At 35.4% G+C, this 26,998-nt stretch overlaps 1 protein-coding gene across 1 annotated transcript in view; it reads right to left on the reverse strand.

Annotated features, from left to right (window-relative positions):
* Window positions 1-682: 682 nt before the first annotated feature.
* The window catches only part of LOC138694352 (PWWP domain-containing protein 2A-like), a 214,223-nt gene continuing 187,907 nt past the window's right edge, over window positions 683-26,998 (reverse strand). The window contains exon 4 of the mRNA XM_069817996.1: window positions 683-20,338. Coding sequence (XP_069674097.1) covers window positions 20,204-20,338 — 135 coding nt within the window. The 3' untranslated portion in view covers window positions 683-20,203. The remainder of the gene's footprint in view (window positions 20,339-26,998) is intronic.

The following is a 26,998-nucleotide window of genomic DNA, read 5'->3' on the forward strand; positions in this document are numbered from 1 at the left end:
CATATAAAATGGGGTGGTTAGATATGCTGGAGGGACTTTATACATTTTGTAGGTTGATGTTTCGGTTCCGAAACATCAATTTACAAAACATATCAAGTTCCCCCAGCATATCAAGTCACCCCGTTTTATGGTACTCCAAAGTTAGGGAACCCGTGGTTTATAATATATCATGACAAGGTCAGTAGTAGTTACCTAACTTGATGAAAAAAATGTGAATTAACAAGCTTTCATCCCACAGTTCTCAAAAAGGAAGGTAAGCATTCAGAAATAAATTTACAGTATTCGAAGAAAATTTTTTTTTGGTCATTATTCCCCAAAGTTACATCTGAAGGACACTATTTTTTTTTTTTTTTTTTTTACTGGGTCCTCAGTTCTTAATACTAATGTGTACTAGTAGCAGGAAATTGCAGCAACATACCATATATACAAGGAAATCAATTTCATAGGATACTAAGAAAAACGTTTTGCAGAGCAAGTAATCATACAAATACTTAGAAAACTGGTGGTAACATTTACAGTAAGTAACTGTATATGGCATTATGGTACCAAACAAACAAGCAAGTAAATGCACTGCAAGGGACTTTCAGCTTTATTTTCATTCAAAGGCTTATTATTGTCATAAAAATCTATTATTTGTCTGGATTTTAACACGAAATCTTGGTTTTAATGGCAAGCATAAAAGACAACTCAAGATGTTATACACTTGAAGAAATAAAAGAAGCCTGGAATTAATGTTTTATTTATTAGGTACTGACCCAACTATTTCATCTCATGTAAACTGGAGGAGCATAAACTTAAAAATCTTGCTAGAAATAATATTTACTTTCTTCAGGTGTAAGACTTTATCAAGTTTCCTGTTTTTTTCAGACAGATGTCTCTGCAGGCCAACATCTAAAACGAGACAGTAGAAGCCTCTGATGCATGAAATAGGGAGAAGAGTGAGAAACAGCCAGTCTCATCAATGTTAATCATCAGATTTTGCATGATAAACACCAAATTAACAACCATCAAGTTTCTAATGATTAATTAAAATTAAGTACATTATAATCGATACTGATCAACAAATAATTATAGAAGACTGCTTAGTTCATATTCCTTCCGAACAAGCAAAGGCTAAGATACAGAGTATCCTGGTTGGTCAGTTACAGAGCCGCCGACAGGATTTATGGGCCCCTGTGCAATATTGTGCTCGGGCTCTCTTAAAAAAATGTTAAAAACAACAAGTTAACAATTATTCTGATGATAATAATTATTTGCAAAATAAGTAAAAGATAACCCCACACACAGATACGAATCTAAAAATAAACACTTTTGTTACATTGAAAACTTTTAGCAAAACTTCACATTAGCATAATATATTATGCTTCTTTTTCAGTAGGGCCTACATAGTATGTTTCGTGACGAAACTTTCGTCTTTTCGTTGTCGTTTGTTTCATTTCGTTTTCATAAAACACTATTCTTAAACAGCTGTAATTTCTGACTTGCAGGCCAACATCAACAAACAACTCTCCTTAACTTCATTGATGCAAAATCATCAATTATATCATCAAAATTTAAAGACTTAGCAAGATCGCTCTCCAGACTAAGGAGGCAAGGTTACTCAGTCTTTCTCGACACATTGTTAATCTTAATACATTTTTATTTCCTTAATTTTGTTTGAAGTTGGTGTGAAATTGAGCGTTGCTTGTGAAGGTACAGAAAATAAACCAATCTCAAGTCCGTCTGTTCAGGGTGTCAAAAATGAAGACAGTTCATGCTTAGAAGTGAATACTGATTGATGGTTGTGGCTGTTTAGAAAAAAAAATTCTGATAACAGTAGTACTGAATCAGACCAAGCAAACAATAGTAAAAATGATGTGTTAATATGTGCAAGTGAAACAAATTCACTCACACCAGTTCCTAACTCTGAGTCATGGCAAGTAACATGCGACCTTGGAGAACTAAAAAGTGGCAGACAAATTGTAAGTGTCATTGAATGTATTGTTCGAAAAAGTACCCCCAACCTGCCTAATAACCTCCTAAGTGACGGAACAAGAGCCTTTCCAATATTGTTTTCAAAACTCAAAAATGAGAATGTGTTCCCAGAGACTGGCTAGTGTGGAGTGAAATAAATCAGTCACTGTACTATTTTCCCTGATTTGTTTCACTCCACACTAGCCAGTCTCTGGGAACACATTCTCCATTCTTGAGTTTTGAAAATACTGTAATACTGTTTTTGGAAAGGCTCTTGTTTTCGAACAACACATTCAATGCCACAATTTGTCTGTTGCTTTTTAGTTTTCCAACATCGCTCAATTTCACACCAACTTCAAACAAAGTTCTACTCCCTTTCTTAATATCTTCCAATTTTTGTATCTCTCCTTGTGCTTCTCAGCTCCCGACTTATGCTTCTATTTGTCCATTGTCCACTGGTAACACTAATGAACATAATTTACTAGAAAAACGACAACAAAAAGACGAAAGTTTCGTCACGAAACATACTATGTAGGCCCTACTGAAAAAGAAACGTGATCATGCGGCTTGGATTTGGGAGAGTCCACTAGCATATTGCGGTGGACCAGCAGGGGGTTGGTAGTTAAAACGACAAGTCAATTGAACGTGTTCGGTACAAGCAACGGGAACATATTTCAGGCAAATTTCAGAGCCCTCAAGTGTCGTGTCAATGACTGTTAATGTGGAAAACCGATATTCTATTACATAAACGTTAAACATTTACATAACCGATAATGAAGTGGTAATTTGTATTAATTCTACTATTGTTAGTTAATATGTCAGATTCATGTAACAAATGTTCTTACAAAATTTTATAGTACTGGTATGTATGTGTAAATAATTATTTGTGATAATAAAAAGTAATCAGACTCACTTAATCTGACAAGCCCTTATTGCTCACGAGCCCATACGCACTTGCCCCCTTTGCACCCCCTCCTCGGCGGCCTTGGTCAGTTATACTAAAAATCGTCTAAATATTTTCAAAGATATTAAATAGAAGTAAGTGTTGATTTTTGGTACGAATCAACTGCGAAAATGAGTATGATTGAAAACACCGCAAAATAACACACAAAGATGAAAGGATAAATTTGAAGCCTGAAGAGAAGACACAGATAAATTTACTTCGACAGTAAAGACATAATTTAAAATAAAAATACTGATGAGAAAATAATATTAAATACAAGAAATTTTCACAAAAAGTAATGTCAGACAACACCAATGCGAAATGAAACAATCACTTACTAGTAAATGACCTATTTTATGGGTATGCTATCTAATTCTGTTCAGAATTTTTAACATGATTTGTTTTAACATATGGTATCGTGTTGTAGGTTTGCCATCAACTCATTATCCAGCATAATAATGTACAGAATGTAACTAAATTCAATACCCAAACTTCTAGGGATGGTAGAGGAGACCAAAACAAACGTTTTTTGTTAAATGACCATGGGTCTGAAACTAATTATTGAATTACAAAACCAGAAACTGTACTATACTGCAAAGAATAAACATACTACAGTTGTAATGTTACTTATGACACTCATGCTTTAAAACCATTTCAATTTGTAATCCTTCACAAAAACTGTTCAAAAGTGCAGGTTCCTACTTCAATACAAACTCTGCAACGACGTGTCATTGCCTATTGTACACATTCAAAGACTCCAGGCATGTGCTGTAGAGAGTCAGCAGCTGCAAGCACCCGAGCAATGAGCTTGCCCTCCGATTCAATTAGAGTCTCATACACCAGGCCCTTGAAGTGCCCCCACACACGAAAGTCAAGCATGGTGAGGTCAGAAGAACGAGCACGTGCATCTGTTAATTCAGCCCAAGTGAACTGTCCCATCTCTATTCTCAATGAAAAATAACATACTGCATAGTCACAGCACAAACATTGCACTCTGATGTCATGGTGTGTTTACTGATTAATGTAAATATTGATGGTTTTGAAGCATGAGCGTCATAAGTAACATTACAACTGTAGTCCTTATTCCTTATGGCACAGTAGAGTTTCTGGTTTTGTCATTCAATAATTAGTTTCAGACTCATGGTCATTAAAAAAACCGTTTGTTTTGGTCTCTTCTATCATCCCTCGAAGTTTGGGTATTGAATTCAGTTACACCCTGTATATCACTTCATTCTGATAAAAGATATTCTAATTATAAATTTTTAGACAGTCCATGTGTATCATTTCAGTATCAAAATTACTCACCAATGTACTAAAAACATTTAAGAAATTGTATAATAAGTTAAAGATAAGCTCTTTACTTTCATCTAATATATTCAAGATTACCAATGGCATAACACTTCAACAACAATTCGAAGATAGTCAACATAGTTGATGGGCCAAAATCATATCTTCAAATATGATCAATGATTTGACATATGTCAGAGTTTACAGACGATGAAATGAAAATTAATTCTATAAATAATCATTAAACATCTGACATTCATCAAATTGTATTGCTTATGGATGGTAAAACCAGCGAATAGGGATTACAAAGAATGGACACTGGGCGAATTTTCCTGTGTTTTGTTTCTCTGTGCACTGGCGTTTAGTTCCACTTTCAAGCACTAGAGGTTAGTGTAATCGAGCACACGCTAAGATAATAAGTGAGTATAGAGTTGAGACACAGGATCAAAACATCGCCTACCTTATTGCATAATCCAGTAACACCACAGTCTAGTATATATAGTCACGAAGCTTGAGTTGTGAGGGTGCTAGGAACAATAGACTGTGCCGATACTATTTCGCATTGTCTGTAATGAGGCGATATTAGCGATCCTAGTGGTTAGCAACTATCTATGGATACATATTTACTACGTATTGAGCTTCGTGACTGTGGTAACGCTTTGCTTCAAATAAATTCAAGTTAACAGCTTTTCCTTATTTCTCTGTGACAAACTAGTTGTAATAATAATTTTTTTATATTTTATATATAATACATTATATTATAAAATAATATAATACATTATAAAATTATGTATCAAATTCATTTAATATTTGTATACAATATAATATAGGTATATGGTTTTACTTTTCATAGGAGTTTTGTTTTTCCATTTTCAGCGCTATGAAATCATTACATATTTTAATTGTTGTTAGGGTCAACGTCTCAACTCTCATTATTAAGAAACTCTAGAGTCTAGACATTACAGTTAATGACGGATTTATTATTTCATCGGTCCAATTTATTTTATTTGAGTACATAATGTACCTAGATGTATTAATTGTATGTGTTATATTTCCACTGTGTTGACTGCTAGCTGGTGTGATGTCAGTGTCAACTCCTGGGAGAAAGCAGAATCTGACGCTCAAACTGGTTTGAAGGTCATTCAAATCAGTCCTGCTACATCAAAGGTACCGATGCGAAGTGTCCATACTGTATAATTATCTATATGCTGGTAAAACTAACCAACAGTAGAAAATACCAGGGAGGGCACAATATTGCAATATGCTGCAGTGTATCAAGGGGGCCGGACAGCACAAGGAGGTCAAAAGAAACCCGAGACTCTTTTTACAGACGAACTATTTGTTCTTTTCATATATGTACCTTACTTTTTATGAATATGTATACACCTTTGTATTGTCTCAAGTAAGCAAAAAATTACATCTCTTTGACACTCATGAACACAACTGGAATCACAGCACTTACACTCATAAAGTAGGTAATAGGGATTCTCACTTTTAATGTTTCTCCGAGTTACATTAAAAAAGTACAATTCAGGTTTCACATTACCTATAAAAAAGAGACACAGTTTTCACATAGTCACTTGCACTCGATGACGCTATTTGGGACTCCCTGGTGCTGCTGTAACATACAACTTAATAAGTCCTGGATGCACCCGCCAACTGAGTGCTGTATAAACATAATTCATCACAGACTGTTTTGCTTGGAGAGCTCATACACGCATTCCGACACACTCACTCAAGTATTTACAACAACAAGAGATTCTCAAGGCCCACCAGTCACACTGGCAGACTACACAGGAAGGTGCAAGCACAAGGCTTCAAACACAGGTCACATAAACATGGGCCAAATATGCATCCTATTTGCAATATTTTAACACAGCTTCCTTAGGAGGAGAGAAGAGAATGTTTTAAAGTCATAACTTTCAAAATTCTTTCAGAACCAATTCAGCTTCATACAAAATTGTGGCGAATTGTGAAGGAGCTCAGTTGTTAAAAATAAAAAAAAATAAGAACATCAGATTTTAGACCAGTAAATCACGAGCTGAAAATAAATTGATTCATATGGATATGGATAAAATACAGCAAACTCTCGATTATCTGGGCTAATCACTGGACAAATGTGGATGGACATAGTGGCAAACTTCTGCCTAGGCAAACTGGCGGTTGCCATGGGCCCCAACCTCAGAGAGGCCCCGGCCAGGGATAATAATAATAATAATAATAATAATAATAATAATAATAATAATAATAACAACAGTGGTATTTGTTGGTATAGCTCGTGCAAGGAACGATTACCGAAAAGCAATGGTGGTGTTGCTGTCTGTTTTGATGTGTATATGTAGGCACGCCAAGGGGACGAGAGGTGCAGGCCGATGGAAGTACTGTCTCTTCCAAGAAGATGAACAAATGAGGACATCGCTGTGGAAATAAAGAACATAGCAAGAGAAAAATTCGAAGCTAATTAAATGCGCAACATATGTTTAAGAAAAAAATAATAATACCGTGTGATACAAGACACGTATTCACATTCATTGGAACAAACTAAAGTCGTAATGTAACTATCATAACGCAAGGCTGATTCTATTGATGTCATTTCTCTTCCGACTGTACTCCTGAATATCATTCAAGCTATCTCGTGACCTTTCCTGTCGCCCTCTCTTCCTTATCGCATTGTTTCATTTGCATTCCTTCCATCGGTATTCCCTGCTTGCGAGACCTATACAGTAACATTCATACTTGTACTCATTATTATATATACTGTATGCTGGAGAGAACAATAAGAATAATACAGATTGTTGTCACCATTTACAAGTGTTCAGGCAATCAATAATAATAATCATTTCATCTGGTCTTCCGTTGAGAAATATACACAGAAGCCTCATAAACACGATATCAGTGTTGTTACAGACAGACTGTTTTATACCAAGGTCACTTTGAGACTCTCACACTCGGATTCTAAGATCGGACATGGACCACAACTTTATTATTATTTTGCAGTTTTTGTGTAGTTGTGCTGTCAGTGGAACCAACCACATGCAGACTTCTTTTTTGTGGTCGCTTGAAGTCCATATCGATCATAGACAACCACATCACAAGCTTGTTATTTGCCAAAAAAGCGTTGTTGTTTCCAAGGATACAGTGTCGGCAGCAAGTGGTCGAAAGCGACAATTCTGTGGTTTTGTGGGTGATACCGATCACTCACGACCACAGACGTCGACAATGACCAAGTGAGTAACCATCATCTGTTCCCATACTAAGTCCTGACCCCCCACAAGTGGACCACTGTTGTGTGGTTGTGGTGTGGTTGTGCTGTGGTCCATGTGAGTTGAGCCTTATTCATAATTTTGTGACGAAAATAAAATAAACTTCAATAGTGCACCACGGATAATCCGCTAACCAGATAAACTTCACACAGATAATCGAGAGTTTGCTATAAAATCACTGTGAAACTATAGCCTATCAGAAGTGAAATAGAAATAACTTTAGTAGCAATGTGATCTTAAGTACATTAGTAATCTGTACATGGTGCTTACTACCTAATACCGTATGTGGTATCATAGAAACGTAAAAAAAAACACATTTCCGTAACAATATTGAAATAACAAAAATGGTTACAAGCAAAATGTGTTTTGTGGTTTGCTACATTTTAAATGATTACAATAGTGAATGTTAGTCTCATCATGAGTACCTTAATTGTGACACTAAAAAATTTAAGTTATTAATCCTATTATATCTCATATGTGAAGAAATAGAACCCATTTATGTACTTCACACTGATGGTCATAGATATAATTGAACAAAAGCCATTGTTATTGCTGTTATGATAGCAAACCCCCAAATGAACATAACAGGCTGACATACACAGAAACTATAGACTCTCTTCTCCTCTCCTTTTTCACCTCATGCTGAGGTCGGGAAAGCAGGGGGTACCTATCTTCTTACATTCCAAACACCATAATGGCACGTTTTAGAACAGTCTTCATATTTCACCATAATTTTAGTCTACAAGAATTCTACTACAAATTACAGCCATGTTTATGTGATGTTTCTCAAATCATGTGACAGGCACCTTACAACTTTGAAGTGCAACAAAAGACGATTCACTTAAGTCTAGTCAGCTGACAAAATGCAGCATTGCCACTTGAGTATTTCTTCAGATAATGATCCAACCTCGTCCATTTGTTTCAACTAATGAAGAATATATTAAGTCAGCATGTGCAATATTACATATAAACATAGTAAAATAAGGTTTATTTCCTTTTCTTGTACTACAAGAGAAGGGTCAAATAAAACGTGATAAGAGCACAAAAAAACTTTATATTGTTTCCAATGCTCAAGTCAGTCTGTTTCAGTGGGTAATAAAACTAAACGCACAAGATTCAACATTAAAGAAGGAGAAAAACAAAACATAAATGAACACCACGACTGGAATGCAGGTTTTAGGGTACAGAATACAGACCTCTGTACTGTACAGCATATCTAGTCTTAAAAGTGCTTTGAGGTTAATTCAACAGCCGTCTTAGTTACAATGCTCTCTGACTATGAGTCATCTCTGCCACCATGCCACATAATTCATACATTCAAAGCAGGTAAGCTATATTGCACTGAAAGTAACAAAGACACGAATTTTGCCTTCAGATTTCGATTACCCAGTGTGAGAATTTCAGATACAGACCATTTATAGCAGGGATGGGAAAACACTAATCCGAAAGATGGATTTTCGTGGGAGATTTCCGTTCTAATTTACTATCAAGAGTTATTTACACCTCTGTCATAGCCAATCTCTAATTCATTTTAGGCTCTTTTACCTGATACTACACTCGCAAGTATACCAGGAAGACATTGTAGTCCTTGTGGGAAAATGAGTGAAGATATTTCGATGTTGCCATTCACTTGATGGTTAAAAAGAAGAAAATGAAAAAAGCACAGAATGTGCACAACTGAAACAACGTGAAACTGGGAGTTTCTTCATATTTTTCTTAATTAATATTATTGCAGATTTTTCCAGTTAGATAGGAAGTATGATGGAAGCACTAGCAATCCCAGTTTTAATAAAATATTAGTAAAAATGTATAAATAATACCCAATAACATTGACACATTCTGCCAAACACATTCTGGTATCAGATTTTTTCATAAAGCACACTGTACCCTTTATTCTAAGTCTGTAGTTGGAAAGAAGCTGAGTTGTTGTATGTGTTTGTATTTATAGCTGTCATTACCACAGTTTTCACTAGACTATTTACTATAACTTAAATTTATCAAGTTTTAATAATGTATATTACTTTCAATAAATAGTATTATTTCAAGGACACTTCTTTATAATTTAGGTATGTATACAACGTACAGTTTCATAGAACTTCAATAGCCTTCATCACATTTAAGATGCATTGTGACCTACAGATAAATGAGGTTCCCTAGTTCTGATTTATATGCACGTAGCTTTTGTTTTGTAACATCTTTAAATTGGAAAGTCTCTTGAACTATGATGATAAGTGATAGGAGAATACATGTCCTGCAGACTGAATATTGGATTTTAAAGCTGCTCCTGACCAAGTGATTAGCCTCTCTGCCTTCACCACAACAACTCATTGGGTCAGGATGGAAATTGGGTGGACAAAGAGGGTGCTGAGGGTTTTTTTCCTTGGGTTTGTCCCGTTTCTCCTCACCACTATCATCATTCCACTAATACTCTACAATCAACCTTCACTCTGCTACATCTAGAGCCAGGCTTCCAGAACAAATAAAAAGATGGTTGAAAAATTATACACACTTGTGTTAATTAAAGACAATTACGAGTATTAAACCATTTTAAAGGAGAAAAATTAGATGTTATTTAATTTTACTGTTATTATAACTACAGTAATGTGAGTGTAAGTGGATCAGCTGAGGGAAAATGTCTTGTAATCTTCAATGTAATGTTTTAATATTATGGTTTTCACTTTCTCCTTCATTATACGAGCAATAAGGAGAAAAGTATTGTAATACATACTAAAAAAAAAAAGCTACTTCCAGATTTTCAATGAAATAAACGTTTTCAGCATTTCTGACATTGAAAAGATGAATTTTGGCATGTTTTTTACCTGTCCATTGATTTATTTGTGTACAGTGATTTTTTTTCTAAACTATTGGAAGGATTTTATGTATACCGTATTCAATATATATAACTCATATAGGAATGATGAATATGCCAAATGATATTTTTTGTTAGAAAGCTAATGGGTTTTATTTGAAAAAATAATACAAAATGGCAATTTATTACCTACATGAATTACTTCGAAAAACATTACATAATTATACTGGGTAGAGATATAAAATAGAATGTAGCATATACTTTCCCATGTTTTATTGTGCTGTATCACTATAAATTTTTCTTCTGTTGGTAGATAAGGTTTTACTAGTTACTAGTTATATACACAAGCTTATGCTTAATATTGTTTGTGGCTTGCAGGAGGTATTGTTGTGTACTGTGGACACTTGTGGTGGAAGTTGAGTTCTGGTAATAGATATTTGAAACTTCACAAAGGAAAGAAACTTAAAAATATGTAGGTAATCACAGATAAAGCGACAAATATTCACTTAATGTAACGATTATTTTAATTTTTGTATGATATGTAAAATGGAATGAAAAAGAATGCGTCATTTAATGTCAGCCATTTTTTTAGTTTTTAATTTTAATACCGGTATTAAAAGATCTGTTGAGAATCGAATCTCTGATCCTTTGGTGAGAAATTATCACATAGTTCCCTGCATTATGATCTTATACATTAAGGAGAGTAATTCATTTTCAGGCTGCTTATATTAAGAATATCAAATGTAATCTCAGCAAATAATAACCACATTAAGTGGGGGGAAGGGGGATACATCTTCATGGGTCAAAAAATGACATTTTCACTTTATTATTTTCTTTACAGAATAAACTTTATTTCTTGTGCTGAAAGAATTTCTTACATATCTCTAATATGTATGAGATATGCTCTTCAACTTTCGCACATATTATTTCACCATCCCTTTAAATTTAAGGCCTACTCTTTATCAATTGTTTTTTGAAACTTAAAATTTACACTTTTGTTTTTCCTGATAACTAAAAAATTTGTCAAAATATTTAAATGAAATTTTGCTTGCTTGTGTGTGTTGTTTTTCTGCATCTTAACATAAGTTATAATCTTAGCTCTAGCATTTGTTATTTATATACTTTAAAATATAATATGGCTCATGAAAAAGTTAAAATAATAGTGCAATCTATAAAAAATGAAAAAAAAAAAAAAAACAAGGAAATACTTAATGATTGCACAATTTTTATCCAAACTGTTGAAAATAAATTACTGCTAATTAAAAAAGTTGTTTGAAAATATTAAAAATGTAGAATAAAGCAGAAGAAATTTATTGCAAGTTTGCCAAATTTGATTTTACCAGGACTGAAAGTTGTTGAGACCTGAATGTTTTGAGTGCAGTTCATTTGTACAATTGAAAAGATATACCTTCCCCCTTACATTTAATTGTTTTACAGTTAAATATTTATACACAAGTATTGTTATTTACTCTAGTAATATTGTTATTGGCCACTTGCATAGCTCAGGCAGTAGCATGTTTGCCTGCTGCTCTGGAGTTGCACTCAAGCATGGATTCGACTCCCAGTTGGGATATTTTCCGAGGTTTTCCTTAAGCATAAGACGAATGTCAGGTAATCTATGTCGAATTCTTGGCCTCATCTCGCCAAATACCATCTTGCTATCACCAATTCCATCGACGCTAATAACCCAGTAGTTGATACAGCATTGTTAAGTATATATATATATATATATATATATATATATATAATGCATTATTTTTGGGAAGACTGTTTAATCTTATAGATATCTGTAATTGAAGTTTCATACTTACATAATTTGTTTTGCTATCATATAATCGACACAGTATAGTAAACAAATGGTAGAAATTTCAACCATCCACTTGAACTAGTTTCAAAGAAAATAGGAATAAAATGTATTAGGAAAACAGTATTACGAAAATATTTCTATGAAAAATGATAGGTAATCCATATGAAATACATAATTAAAAAAAAATTATTTAAAGATGAATATATCTTCTTCTGACTTTCCAGTTTAGACACTTTTTTGTTTCCGTTCACTGTTCTAACCATTTACAGTGATTTTTGCCAGAAGTGGAAACGTCCTCTGAGTGGGGAACGAACCCAAAGCAGAGTAAGATCAGTGAGTAAGATTAATGCCTCTGACCTTGAATGCTTTTCTGTCAGGGCGTGCTCCCTTAGCCAAGGAGGCCCAGTTTTAAGACACTGGACACTCGCCTTTCTCCTTTTCCATTTGCTACAGTAAAACTGCATTGTCCAGGGATCACGACATGCATGTGAGGATTAGGATTTACCAAACAGTGCTGCAGATTTAGTGCAGATGGCATTTCTCAGGATTTCTGCACTACATTTCAAAGATGAACATAATTATGTAAAAACATTTCAATTTTGTATTGTAATTATTGTAGAAAGTTTTAGCTGGATATCTGGGATAATTTTATTGTACTAACTATATAGTCAACTTATGAATTTTTCTCTGTTCCACTCATCCTCATCATATTATGAAATGAAGTTTAAGTTGCAAAAAAAATCTCTACCTAAGTAGTTTTAAAAATATAATTGAAAAAGCGAAGGTCTGTGATTTTCGTTTTTATATATATCTTAATATTATACAATGTTTATAAATATATAGCATTGGTTTAATGCAAATAAACTAGCACTTAATGTGGATAGAACTAGTGTAATCAATTTTGATACACACAATATTGTACTCAGGTATCCTAAAATATTTTTTTCAATTGGTTATTTAACGACACTGTATCAGCTACTGGGTCATCTAGAGTCGATGGGATTGGTGATAGCGGGATGATATTTGGTGAGATGAGGCCGAAAATTCGCCATAGATTACTTCTTACCATTCGTCTAACAGTTGGGGAAACCCTCGGAAAGAAACCCACGAAGATAACCAGATAATCAGCCCAATCTTTAATGCAATTGTCTGCATTTTGAGAGGAAAATTAAAAACTTTAGTGCATCTCTAGGTGCATTTTTAAACTTGAGCCTAGTTGTGTTATGACTAGAAATGACTTCCACAAACTCAAGCATTTATTCAATTGAAGAGAAGATGTACTTGGATAACTTTTCAGCTTCTGTTTTGTAGATGTAATGATTTGACAGGAGGGTAAACATGATGTCAAATTTAATTTTCTTAGATTATGTAGGACAGCCGTGGTGAAAATGTGACTCACGAGCACATCCTAGCTCGCAATGATAGCTGTACATTTATGTTGCTTCCTACTTCCCCAACCCCCACCCTCTCACTCACTGGAGTCAAACTCCGTTCTATTTGTATTTGTCTCTGACCTGCGAGTGGTGTATCGTCACAATGTCCCTCTCGAAACCATGTACTCTACAAAAACGAAAGTTTCAAGTAGGATGGGAGGACGCATTTTTTTGCTGACAATATGATGAGAATATTAAATGTATGATTTGTTCATAAGTATTACGAGGAAAACGGTTGTATAACATAAAACGGCATTATACTACATGTCATTCATGAAACATTAAAAGGTTAAGTGTTGTCATCATCATCATCATCATCATCATCATCATCATCATCATCATCATCTCTGTACATCGATCCTTTTTCAGTAGATGTACGAATAATGCGGTTAGATCTTCAATTTAAACTCACAGATTTAGAATGTGATGTTAAATGAAAGCTAGATGTAAGGACTTGACAAATGTTGAACTTTTCAAATCTTTGTCAAAAAATAAATATCCGAAGCTTTGTTCTTTCGCTTGCTCTGTTGAAACCATGTTCACTACAATTTACGTTTGTGAAAAATTATTTTCAACAATGAAAATAGTAAAAACCAAATTTAGATCACGACTGACAGACAAATACCTTCGTGATCAACTATGACTGGCAGTAAGTGACATAATTCCGGATTTTGGAATTCTGTCGCAGAGACATTCTGAAGACAGTTAATTTTAGGTTGTGATAATGTGTCCTATGTTTTCTTATTCATTTCTTTCTTTGTTACACATACTAAACATTAATTTGTAACCTTATACTGTATAAAATTATATTTAAGTGCTTGACGAAAGGAAAATGAAAATCCGTTAATAAGTCAGACAGTTGCTTCACTTCCCCTTTGGATGTCCACCTCCCTCCATAGGTGCTATCCATGTTGCAGGTTACACAGTGGCTCAGCGCACGATCACATTTTCGCCACGGCTGATATAGGATATCAGGTTTGTTTGTCAGAATACTCTTATTTTCGTTGCTATGTATTGGTGAATCATATTACAGCCTGTAATACTCATTTAAAAGCCAAGTTTGGTACAGAGTGTTTGATGTATGATATATTTGCAGGATCTCTGTTCTGGTCAAATTTGAACATCTAGTTGTTATATTATGTGATCTATTGTTTTTATTGGTGATGATGATGATGATGATGATGATGATGATGATGATATAATATCATCATAATCATCATTTTCACACATTATATATCATAATCATCATTTTCACACAATTATAAACAGAAGAAGCATATTGCTGAAAATGAGTCACATTTTTAGGTTATATATTAACAAGGCAAGCATCTTGTGAATGATATAAACAATGTCCAAAATTGTTTTTATCCATAGTGCAGTCAAGTTTGATTCTCCAGGAATGTTAAGGAAACCATTTCTTAAACATTCTATCAGCTGGAACAGTTACGCGAGTAATTGTAATTATTATTATTATTATTATTATTATTATTATTATTATTATTATTATTATTATTATTATTATTATATTACTATAGGATATTACAGTGTGTGTAAGCATTACATACATACTGTCAATAACACAGCTCATCTGTCCAGAACCTTGGAGAAGTTGGGGGTAGTTGTTTCGAGTAGTGTGAGGCTAACTTGTAGCAAGCCGCTGGCTAACGGCACTTTTGGGGCAAATAAACCCTGCTTATTCCCCTTTCTATTTTCTTTAAAAAAACATTTCTCTCCATTTGTACTCGGAAGACGGAGGTGAACGTTTGCTTTCTCTAGGTAATAGAATTGCTGGTGTAAATAAATATTCAAAGCTAAGACGTAGCAATATAACTTTAGTGTGCAGTGTTTGCGTATATAGGTATATATATACAGACTTAAGTGTATTTCTAAGCGTATTACTTGTATATAGCAAATAAATTTATTAACTTAAACTTAAGTGTGTCTAATCATGTCGCCTCCTAAGAAAAACAAAGTAATTCATTTCCAAGCACGTGAAATAATAGCGGAAGTAACAGAAACGTGTGAAATGAAGCCAAGAACAAGAGTCTTATGCATTGTTGCTCAGGCCACTAAATGCACCGCATATTACATTAGAGTGTCTGAATTTATGGTAAAATGGTAAAAGACTTCACAAAGTCGACCTTTTTGAACACAGGCCGCAAATAAAGACTTTTAGGGTTGACCAAAGGCTGGTGGAGTTCAGACACGCCGTACTGAGACTTCTCCTTATATAATATGTGACTTATCCCCAATCGGATTAACATGGAAAAAGATGAAACAGAAAATAATGTAAGAGGAGATTTATCTTTGCAAAGATTAAAGGAACTTACAGAATGGCTTTATCGTCAATACCAAAAGAGAACTGGGAGGGCTATTGTCAACATACATTAAAAGTGGAAAGCCAATATAGATTTCGACATAATACAGTGCCTGCAGTAGTGGATAATCTGATCATTTGTTTGGATAACGAAGACGATAGTGATAGTGATGATACCAGCACTGATTATGATGATGATGATGATGATGAAAGTGATTCAGAATCAGCTACTACATTGTAACGAGGCGCAGAATTTGAGTCTATGCTTTTATAATTGCATTGCATTTCTAACTTTCTTTCTTCATCCATTGCAAAACTATCCTGACTCTGCATTTCTTCCAGAGCAGATGAGCTGTGTCACTGACAGTACATACATACATACATACATACATGCATACATACATACATACATACATACATACATACATACATATATACGTGTTTTACCTATGGGCAGGTCTTTCACTGCAAAACCAGTATTCTCCAATCTTTCCTATTTTCTGCCTTCCTCTTAGTCTCCACATATGATCCACATATCTTAATGTCGTCTATCATCTGACATCATCTTCTGCTCCGAACTCTTGTCCCATTCACCATTTCTTCCAGTGGATCCTTTAGTAGGCAGTTTCTCCTCAGCCAGTGACCAATCAATCCCTTTTTCTCTTTCTGATCAGTTTCAGCATCATTCTTTCTTCACCCATTCTTTCCAACACAATTTCATTTCTTATTCTGTCTGTCCACTTCATACGCTCCATTCTTATCCATATCCACATTTCAAATCCTTCTACTCGTTTTTCTTCATTTCGTCGTGATGTCCATGTTTCTGCTCCATACAATACCATACTCCACACAAAGCACTTCACTAGTCTCTTCCTTAGTTCTTTCTCCAGAGGCCCACAGAAGATGATGCTCCTTTTCCTATGCATTTTGAGTTTGTAAACAAACTGCTGTTCAGTAAAATGACAGTTTCTCACCAAAGACTTGGAGTGTGATGTCTAACAGATTGTGATATTTTTGTGGGCAGGTTTTATCAGAATGTAGCACTTCGGTTTTATCTGCTACTCTGATCTCAGAAATTACTTCATTTATAAATGTATATAGCTAACTACAGTAAAACATCAGTTAACCAAAATAAAAGGTGCTGACTCCATTTAGGATACTAAATGTACACTCATTTTTAGCGTTAAAAGGTTAGAAACTGACTCATAAGTTGTGTACACGAAAATATCATGTGTATTAAAAAAAAAGTTGATACAATGCGTAGGTACATTATGTATATCATTACCAAATCTAAATATTGATCTTCACTATTTAAAAGAAAGTCAGACAACTACCCGTTTTTGAACTGATTCTACTTTGCTCTTATAGTTTACCCACAAAGTGTTGAAACTAAAAAATTTATATAGTATGAGTGTACCATAAATAGGTAAATTCTGTATTTCATAAATACAGTACCGGTACACAGAATAACTTTTAAATTTCGTTATAAAAATTCAGTTACCTGTACATGACTTACACATTTCGGTTAAACTGGTTTTCGGTTCACAGAGGTTCAGTTAACAGAGATTTTACTGTACCGGCATTTCTATTTCTATTAGTATAATATATCTCAAGTGGCTGGTCAGATAAGAAACCCCCTACTATATAACAGACGATATGTTACAGCACTGAATGGTATATCCAGGGACTTCCTCATGGGCAGAGATGATAGATGAAGATGATAAGTTGCTGGAATTAAGTTAGGGGAAACAGAATTACTCCGAGAATTGTCCCATCAACATCTTGGACTCCCTGAGATCTCAACCCTGCTTAACTGGTGCGTCTATTTACATTTAACTAACTATAGTCCATTACTGTCTCATGCTATTACGATGTGTAAGTCTGCATATTTTATGCACGAAAACTCTTATTATTACTTGTAATAAAATGCTAAAATATTCTAAAAGCTTCAAACCATAAAAAAATAGCGAGTCAAGAATAGTAGTTCATTTATTTTAGATAATCTTCATCACCTTGAATTGCTGCTTACAATTTTCATCATGATGTTTGTCAAGAAGATGCCATTAAATGGTTTATGACCAACAATATTGGGTTTATTCTATTTTTTTTAATATAGAGAATATGAGTAGTACAAGAAATTTGTCTGGAAATATGAGTGAAGTCAGTAGGCTAATACAAGAGAAAAATAATTGAAAAATTTTTCAAGGACGTCATTCATTAGGAAGATTGGGCTGGCATGTAATCCGTTAATGTGATTTATTCAGTATCATAAATGCAGGGCGACGAATACCACCAAAAGGGAGTGAGTCAATTTGTAAAACAGGTTAAAGTTTCAGAGTTTACTTAACATTGCCCTTTTGGCAGGATACTCAACCCTCATAAAATGCATGCACAGCATGAAAACTCTCACTGTAAACTTTAGGGACTAGGCGAATAAGTTGTCTAGTATGAGATCTATGAATTTATTGTATTTACACAATTATAATACGCATCTTTTTTAACAAAATGTCGGTCTTGAAAACTGGAATGCACATTAAATTCATATCAAACACTCAGATCAAGCAAAATTAAAATTAACGCTCAATTTATATGAGATATGGTGGGAAACCACTGATGGAAATGGCCATTGCAGGTTCATGTTTTCTTGTATTTTGTGAATATTTCATTGGTAATTTCATGTCCATTTTTTGACAATAATCGTTATTAATATGAATATTATTTCCAACTATGGTAATGACTTAATGACACTTGTTTCTTTTATTCCGAAATTTTATGTAAGTTTATAAAACTTTTAACAACTGCGTGTCTTTAAATAAACCAAAAATTTTACCAACAATAAAATTATTGATGAGCAGAGCCCGGATTCTGATGACATATCATCTTCTTTTCCTTGTATCAGAGACATTGCTCATTTGTTTATAAATTCCATTTGTGACGTCCAAATTCTAAAAATCTATCATTTATAGGTAATTTTTCGTCATTTTTTGTCATTTTCTGGTATTAGGTCATTTTTAAAAGCTACAGTATATGTCATTTTTAGGTCATTTTTTCAAGTTTTGCGTCAATATTTTTGTCATTAATGGGATTTCATAAACGCAATCTCCTTTTTGCATTATATTTTGTCGTATTTACATTGATCCTGGCCCCCTATTACCTAATTAATTCAATTAATTTTGTTCTTGTTTTCTACTTTTCTAATATTGTTAAAAATTAAGTATGTATGCCTGCTAATTCAATAATCTTTACTCCATAACTTTTGTACAGTAGTTTAATATAAATAATTATTAATTAAAATAAAAATTGCAATTTCTTAGGTCATTTTTTATAATTATTAGGCCATTTTCATTAAATTTTAGACTCATTTTATAGGTCATTTTTCAAGAATTTTTAGGTCATCAAAATTTGGGCTGTGCTGATGAGAGAGTGGCATGATGTTAGTCACTGTCAATCAGTAATCTGACATCAACTCAGACCTATTGACAGGAAATTCCGTTTCAGATACTACAAGTGAGAATGAATGTGATGTATACTGAGAGGTAAGGGTGCCTTTATAAACTGTTTTGACAATTTATAATTTTAATCTTGAGTGGTTTTTAGCACATGTACGTATTATATTCGCTGGTAATTTTTTCCCTAGATTCTAGAATAAAAAACTAGGGTGCATATTATATTCGATGGCGCATTATATTCGAGTAAATACAGTAATTTTTTAGATCTCTGAAGATAAATGTTTTATATCAGTTTCTAAAAGTTTCACAGTTAGTTAAGGCCAAGGCGCAAGGGAGGGGGGGAAGTGGAGCACTCAGGGATCCTAATTACATATACCAGTATTCTATTCTTGCCCAGTCCTAACTCTTTATGGATATATTTCCAATTTTCTGATTCTAAGGAGACTATGGATTAAAGGGTCATTAAATAAGTATCTGTCTTACTTGTTCTGGATAATCGACTGACTGCAAATGAATTTACTTGTCGAAGATTCAGTCACTGCTCATTTTGAGGACTAGAGAAAGGGACACACAAATTCATGTGCTTCCCTGTTACTCAGACTTGAGAGCAATTTTCTCTGGGCCTGGCTGTTCTACTACATGCCATCACATGGCATAACAAAAGACATGTAACGAGGCACAACACGTGGCTGCAGAGTCCACCGGAAAACAAGGAAGTGCCAGACTAGCTGCCAAAGCACGTCACGGGTTTGGCACAATACAAAAGTCAAAACACAGCAATAAAAAATGACTCCACACATACTCGTCACATTTGTGCTGCTGAGGGATTTGGTAAAAATGTGGCAACCCTGTCACTATATATATATATAAAACATTGTTCTTTAACGAGTTTCGAGAATAAAACTATATTGAACCATGTCTACGCCTGAACAGTGTCTGACACTATGACATTACATTCACTTCCCTAGGCGACGAGGTTACTGGTAGAATTGATGCCCTGTCATCTCTTCTGGCCTCACTAGTCGCTTGTCTGATGGCTTCCTTGTAAGGACCCCGCTTCTTCTTGTTGTACCTTGTCTGTGAACACATTAAGCTTCATGTCAGTTCACTTTAAAAGATGGGAACCACTGCAAGGGCAGTGTCAGCAGGGGGGAGAAGGGCAGCTTTAGAGATGTAATGTCAAGAAATGTAACGAGTTCAGGACTATCAGCCTGATATTACACTTGACGAAGGTTCTCTTGCTAATACTCAATCGACGTTTATATTCTAAGATGGAAGAACAGTTGGAAGAAGAGGAGTTTGGCTTCAGGAAGGAAAAAGGTACGAGAGATGTAATTGTACTGCTACGAACAATTGGCAAAAGAGAAAAATAAAAACGTGTATGGAGTATTTGTGGGCAAGGAGATGCACTATCACCTTTACTTTTTAACTTTTCTCTAGAATATGCCATTAGGAAAGTCCAGGATAACAGAGAGGGTTTGGAATTGAATGGGTTAAATCAGCTTCTTGTCCATACACATGACGTGAATATATTAGGAGAAAATCCACAACGATTAGGGAAAATACGGGAATTTTACTTGAAGCAAGTAAAGAGATCGGTTTGGAAGTAAATCCCGAAAAGACAAAGTATATGATTGTGTCTCGTGATCAGAATATTGTACGAAATGGAAACATAAAAATTGGAAATATATCTTTTGAAGAGGTGGAAAAATTCAAATACCTGGGAGCAACAGTAACAAATGTAAATGATACTTGGGAGGAAATTAAACACAGAATAAATATGGGAAATGCCTGTTATTATTTGGTTGAGAACCTTTTATCATCCAGTCTACTGTCAAAAAATCTGAAAGTTAGAATTTATAAAACAGTTATATTACTGGTTGTTCTTTATGGTTGTGAAACTTGGACTCTCACTTTGAGAGAGGAACATAGGTTAAGGGTGTTTGAGAATAAGGTGCTTAGAAAATATTTGGGGCTAAGAGGGATAAAGTTACAGGAGAATGGAGAAAGTTACACAACACAGAACTACACGCATTGTATTCTTCACCTGCCATAATCAGGAACATTAAATCCAGATGTTTGAGATGGGCAAGGCATATATGAGGGAGATCCAGGAAATAACGACCGTTTTGTTGTAATAATTAAAAAAAAATATTTATTTGAAAAAACAAAGTCTGTTACATAACTGAAGCTTCCTTTACTTCTCTACATAATCACCACCGACATTTAAACATTTGTCATATCTGTTCACTAGTTTTAGAATTCCCGTTTTATACTCCTCTGCCGCCAGTTCATTAAGCCAGGTGTTCACTGTCTTCTTCAACTCTTCATCACTTCCAAAACGCGTACCACCCAGAAAGTCTTTCAGCTTAGTGAAAAGGTGAAAATCGCTAGGAGCAAGGGCGGATGATCAAAGATTTCCCAACCAAATTGATCCAGCAATTCTCGAGTTGAAGCAGCAGTGTGCGGGCGGGCGTTGTCGTGAAGAAGCACAACTCCTCTCGAAAGCATTCCTCGTCTCTTGTTTTGGATGGCTCGCCGTAGTTTTTGTAAAGTCTCACAATAATAATTTGCATTGATCGTAGTGCCTTTTGGCATGAAATCCAGCAAAAGAACACCTTTGCGATCCCAAAAGACAGTAGCCATGACTTTTTGTGTTGAGAGAGTCTGTTTGAATTTTCTCGGTTTCTTGGGTGATGAGGGATGATGCCACTGACGTGATTGGCGCTTGGTCTCTGGGGTGTTGTGAGACACCCAGGTCTCATCACCAGTCACAATTTGATCAAGAAAGGCGTCTCCATCTGTGTGATATCTCATCAAGAATGTCAATGCTGAGGCCATTCTCTGAGTTTTGTGTTGGTCACTCAGTTGCCATGGAACCCATCGTGCACAGATTTTGTGGTAGCCAAGATGTTGCGACACAATTTCATCAAGCAAAGAACGAGAAATGTCAGGAAAGGCAATATGCAATTCGTCGATTGATGTGCGCCTGTCTTGCAAGATTCTGTCGTTCACTTTAGTCTTCAGGTCTTCTGTGATGAGTGATGGGCGTCCAGGTCGAGTTTCATCGTGGACATTTGTTCGCCCATTGTTGAACATTTCGCACCATTTTCTCACATTTCTTTCATTCATTACAGTATCACCATACACTTCTTTCAATTGCCGGTAAATTTCTGCAGGTTTCAAATGTCGGGCATTCAAAAATCGAATCACACTCCTCACCTCACAGTCGGCGGGATTATCAATCACGTCGTTCATTTTGAAGTAACACAAAATGCACAATGGCGACTTGTTGCAACCAGTACTCACAACATTATGAGAACACATGTTAAGGAAGCCAGTTGACCTTCAAACAAGGAAGGGGAGTCAGCTGCGCGGCGGGTATGCGCGAACGGTCGTTATTTCCTGGATCCCCCTCGTAGCATGTATGGGCAAATCCAGAAATGCATACAGAGTGTTAGTTGGGAGGCCGGAGGGAAAAAGACCTTTAGGGAGGCCGAGACGTAGATGGGAAGATAATATTAAAATGGATTTGAGGGAGGTGGGATATGGTGATAGAGACTGGATTAATCTTGCTCAGGATAGGGACCAATGGCGGGCTTATGTGAGGGCGGTAATGAACCTCCGGGTTCCTTAAAAGCCACTAAGTATGTAGTATTTCTGGACCTATAAAAGGCTTTTGACAGAGTGGATTGGAATAAACTGGTGGGAATCCTACAGAAAATAGGTGTGGAGAAGGCTGTTCGGTAATCTTTATATAAAACAATGACTCAAAGTCAGGATAGGAGAAGAAATGTCAGAAGTGAAATTAGGAAAGGAGTACATCAAGGATGCCCTTCATCATCTACCCTATTCAACATCTTTTCAGAACATGGTAGGAGTGATAGTAGGAGGAAGAAAAATAAAGTGCATAAGGTTTGCTGCTGATATGGCACTATTAGCAGTAGAGGAGATAATACTAAAGAGTATGCTACTGGACTTAAATGACAACCGTGAGCAGTAAGGGCTGAAGATAAATGCAAATAAGACGAAGATCATGGTGATAGGAAGAAAAATAAAGAAGGTAAACTTGCGAATTCTAAATGAGGTAGTAAAGCAAGTGGACAGCTTCAAATACTTGGGGTGTACTATAAGCAGTAACATGAGCTGCTGCGAGGAAGTCAAAAGAAGGATAGCAATGGCCAAGGAAGCTTTTATAGAAAACGGAGCATATTCTGCGGATCTCTGGAGAAAGAACTAAGGAAGAGACTAGTGAAGTGCTTTGTATGGAGTGTGGCATTGTATGGGGCAGAAACATGGAAATTACGACGAAGTGAAGAAAAGCGAATAGAAGCATTTGAAATGTGGATATGGAGGAGAATGGAGCATGTGAAGTGAACAGACAGAATAAGAAATGAAGCTGTGTCGAAAAAAGTTAGTGAAGAAAGACGGATGCTGAAACTGATCAGGAAGAGAAAAAGAAATTGGCTGGGTCACTGGCTGAGAAGAAACTGCCTTCTAAAGGATGCACTAGAAGGAATGGTGAATGGGAGAAAGTTTGGGGTAGAAGAAGATATCAGATGATAGACAACATTAAGATATATGAATCATATGAAGAGACAAAGAGGATGTCAGAAAATAGGAAAGATTGGAGAAAGCTGGATTTGCAGTGAAAGATCTGTCTTTGGGAGAACACTGAATGAATGAATGAATGAATGCCAACCCAAAATTAATCACAGCCTCCAGTCACTAAACTCAGTGCTGTCAAGGGGGCCATGGAAATCTACAATTTTTTAATGACATGGGGAAGAGAAAATTTTGCCCATACAGAGCCTAAGTTTTGTACACAGAAATCTGTATTGACCCTCAGATCATCTTTTCTTGTTCCTAATATTTGTTGTTCTTCTTTGATGTTTATAAACACTTCTACAGAGCTGGAATCCAGAACCATATAATAAAAGAATGCTTGAAAAACACCATAGTGCTGAAGATACATGCTTGAGGATTCGTCAAAACAAGTGTACATCACAGGATCTTTTTTAAATCAAGCTTATTTTACAATTAAAAGATAAATGAAAACCAATTTCTTTACTTCTTCTTTAACAAAGAATATCCATTATATGACAGTTAGAAAGACAGAGAGAGAGAGAGAGAGAGAACAGTAAAATATATTTTGAGGGAGAGGAAAAGATTCGGGGAGTATGGTCAAGAAAAAAATTACCATGACAGCACTGCTAACACTTAACACACACATTCGCCATGCAGCAGAAACTTATTTCAGAACATCTCGAAACAAGAACAATTTTTAGGTTATATAATTAGCTAACATTACTGCAAGACTGTATCAAGGATTGAAAAGAATCTCCTGATAGATACTATGTTTGATATCTTTTAAGATGCGTGAGCTTTTCTTGTACATTTTATCTTTCAATTACATCTCAACCTCAAAGATAGATTAGCACTAATGACTTTTTCCTATAATACTTGATTAATTTCTTGTATGACAACGTTCACTTTATGAGCAGTGGTGGAATTCTGTTGAAAGCCGTGTAATTTCGTTTCATCTCAGGCAGCTCTTGAAAAAAATAATTTCCCCACATGTCACACCACACCAAGTTTCTTGTCATGTCTGGATTTTCAATGGACCAATAGTGGTAATTTTGTGAATTTAAGTAGTTGTGGAGATAGATATAAGCATCGCTGGAGAAGAAAATACTATTGTTGTTTAGTCAATTGTCTGAAGACAGGTTTGGGACTCATAAGTGACACCAATAAGCCATGTTTTGCTATGAGATCTGTGCAAGAGGTAGTAAATATCAATACAGAATATGTATGATAAGAACTTTCTTATGTTAAATTTTAACGTACCTTGTTAACATGTTTCCACCTATTTTGGGTCATCTTCAGAACACGAAAACACACCCCAACGATATTCTCAACACACAACTCAATTTCAAAACACATACATTCTTTGACTCTACACTACGAACACACCCTCATAGGAAATAAGATGCGCCAAGACCAACAACGACCAGTTCTGAAGATGACCCAAAATAGGTCGAAACATGTTAACAAGGTACGTTAAAATTTAACACAAAAAAGTTCTTATCATACATATTCCGAAGTGATACAGTGTTAAAAGTTGTGTAATAAAGATGCATAAATATCAATACCTTAAAAACAATATACTTTGCATACTTTCACTCGGTAATGAGTTTTGGAATAATATTCTGGGGAAATTCTACACATAGTAGCAGTATATTCCTACTACAAAAAAAAAAGTAATTAGAATAATAGTAAGTGCCAAATCTAGGAAATCGTGTAGGACATTTTCAAAAAACTACAAATAATGCCCGTGGCTTGTCAATATATCTTTTCATTAATAAATTTCCTCGTATGTAGTTGTGAAAACTTCGTAACTAATTCAACAGTTCATAGCATAAATACTCGTAAAAAATGACATTTATACTCCATCTATCGTGCTATCAAAAAGGAGTGTGTTATGTGGCAGTAAAAATTTTTAATAGCCTCTCTATGGATATAAAAAAATCAAACTCATAACATACGATTATTCAGGGCCAAATTAAAGAAGTACCGGTACCTAATTTCTCACACCTTCTATTCTGCAGGTGAATTTATGACATTCAACAATGCTGCATGAATATTTCTGTCTTGTATTAAGTATCGATACTAGTAAATTATAAAACACTTCTGTATATACAAGGGAGAGTCAAATGAAAACCTTAAAAATGTAATAAAAATTCGAAATTTCGCGTCATTGTCCTGCAAGTTGGCAGTACTGTTACCATTGCTATTAACAATGCCCTACAGATGGCAATATAGTACAGACAAGCGAAACACTGTCACAGTATCAGTTTAAAGATGCTGCCCCACTTGTGACATGCACCAATGAAGAACAACGTTCTGTCATACGTTTTCTGAGCAGTGAAGATGTGAAGCCTATTGAACTCCATCGGAGAATAAAGGTCCAATATGGTGATGCATGTTTATCACAGCAGCAAGGGTATGAGTGGAGTAGAAAGTTCAGTAACAGCGTGACTTCTGTGACAGACGCTCCTCCCCCCCCCCCCCCGGGGGTCAGGCACACCGCATTGTGACACCAGAGTCTATTACAGCAGTTGAAGCCATAGTGATGAAAAATCGACGTGTAACGGTGGATGTAATAGCCACAAATCTGAACATTAGTCATGGTTCAGCACATCACATTATTCATGACGTGCTTAAGTTTCACAAAGTGTCTGCAAGGTGGGTGCCACAGTAGCTCACTCCAAAACTCAAACAGCAACGTGTTGATGCCTGTGAAGAACGTTTGCGGCGCTTTGAAGCAGAAGGTGAAGGTTTCCTTGCGAGACTCGTTACTGGAGACGAAACCTGGGTACACTATCAAAGAAACAAAGAGCAAGCAAGGAATGGCGTCATTTCTCATCACCAAAACCCAAGAAGTTCTGGACGCAGCCATCTGCTGGGAAGATTATGCCAACTCTCTTTTGGAATGAAAGTGATGTTATCTTAGAGCACTGCACTTCTAGGGGAAACAACATCACCAGTGAGTCACATTCAGATTTGTTAAAAAATCATCTTCGGCCTGCAATCAAATCAAAACGATGTGGACGTCTGACTACAGGTGTCATTTTGACAATGCTCGGCCTCATATTGCCCGTGCAACAGTTGCAACCATCAATGACCTTCACTTCAATACTCTTTCACATCCACCATACTCACCAGACTTAGCCCCGA

This window comes from Periplaneta americana, chromosome 2 (assembly GCF_040183065.1).
Source record: "Periplaneta americana isolate PAMFEO1 chromosome 2, P.americana_PAMFEO1_priV1, whole genome shotgun sequence".
Taxonomy (NCBI): Eukaryota; Metazoa; Arthropoda; class Insecta; order Blattodea; family Blattidae; genus Periplaneta; species Periplaneta americana.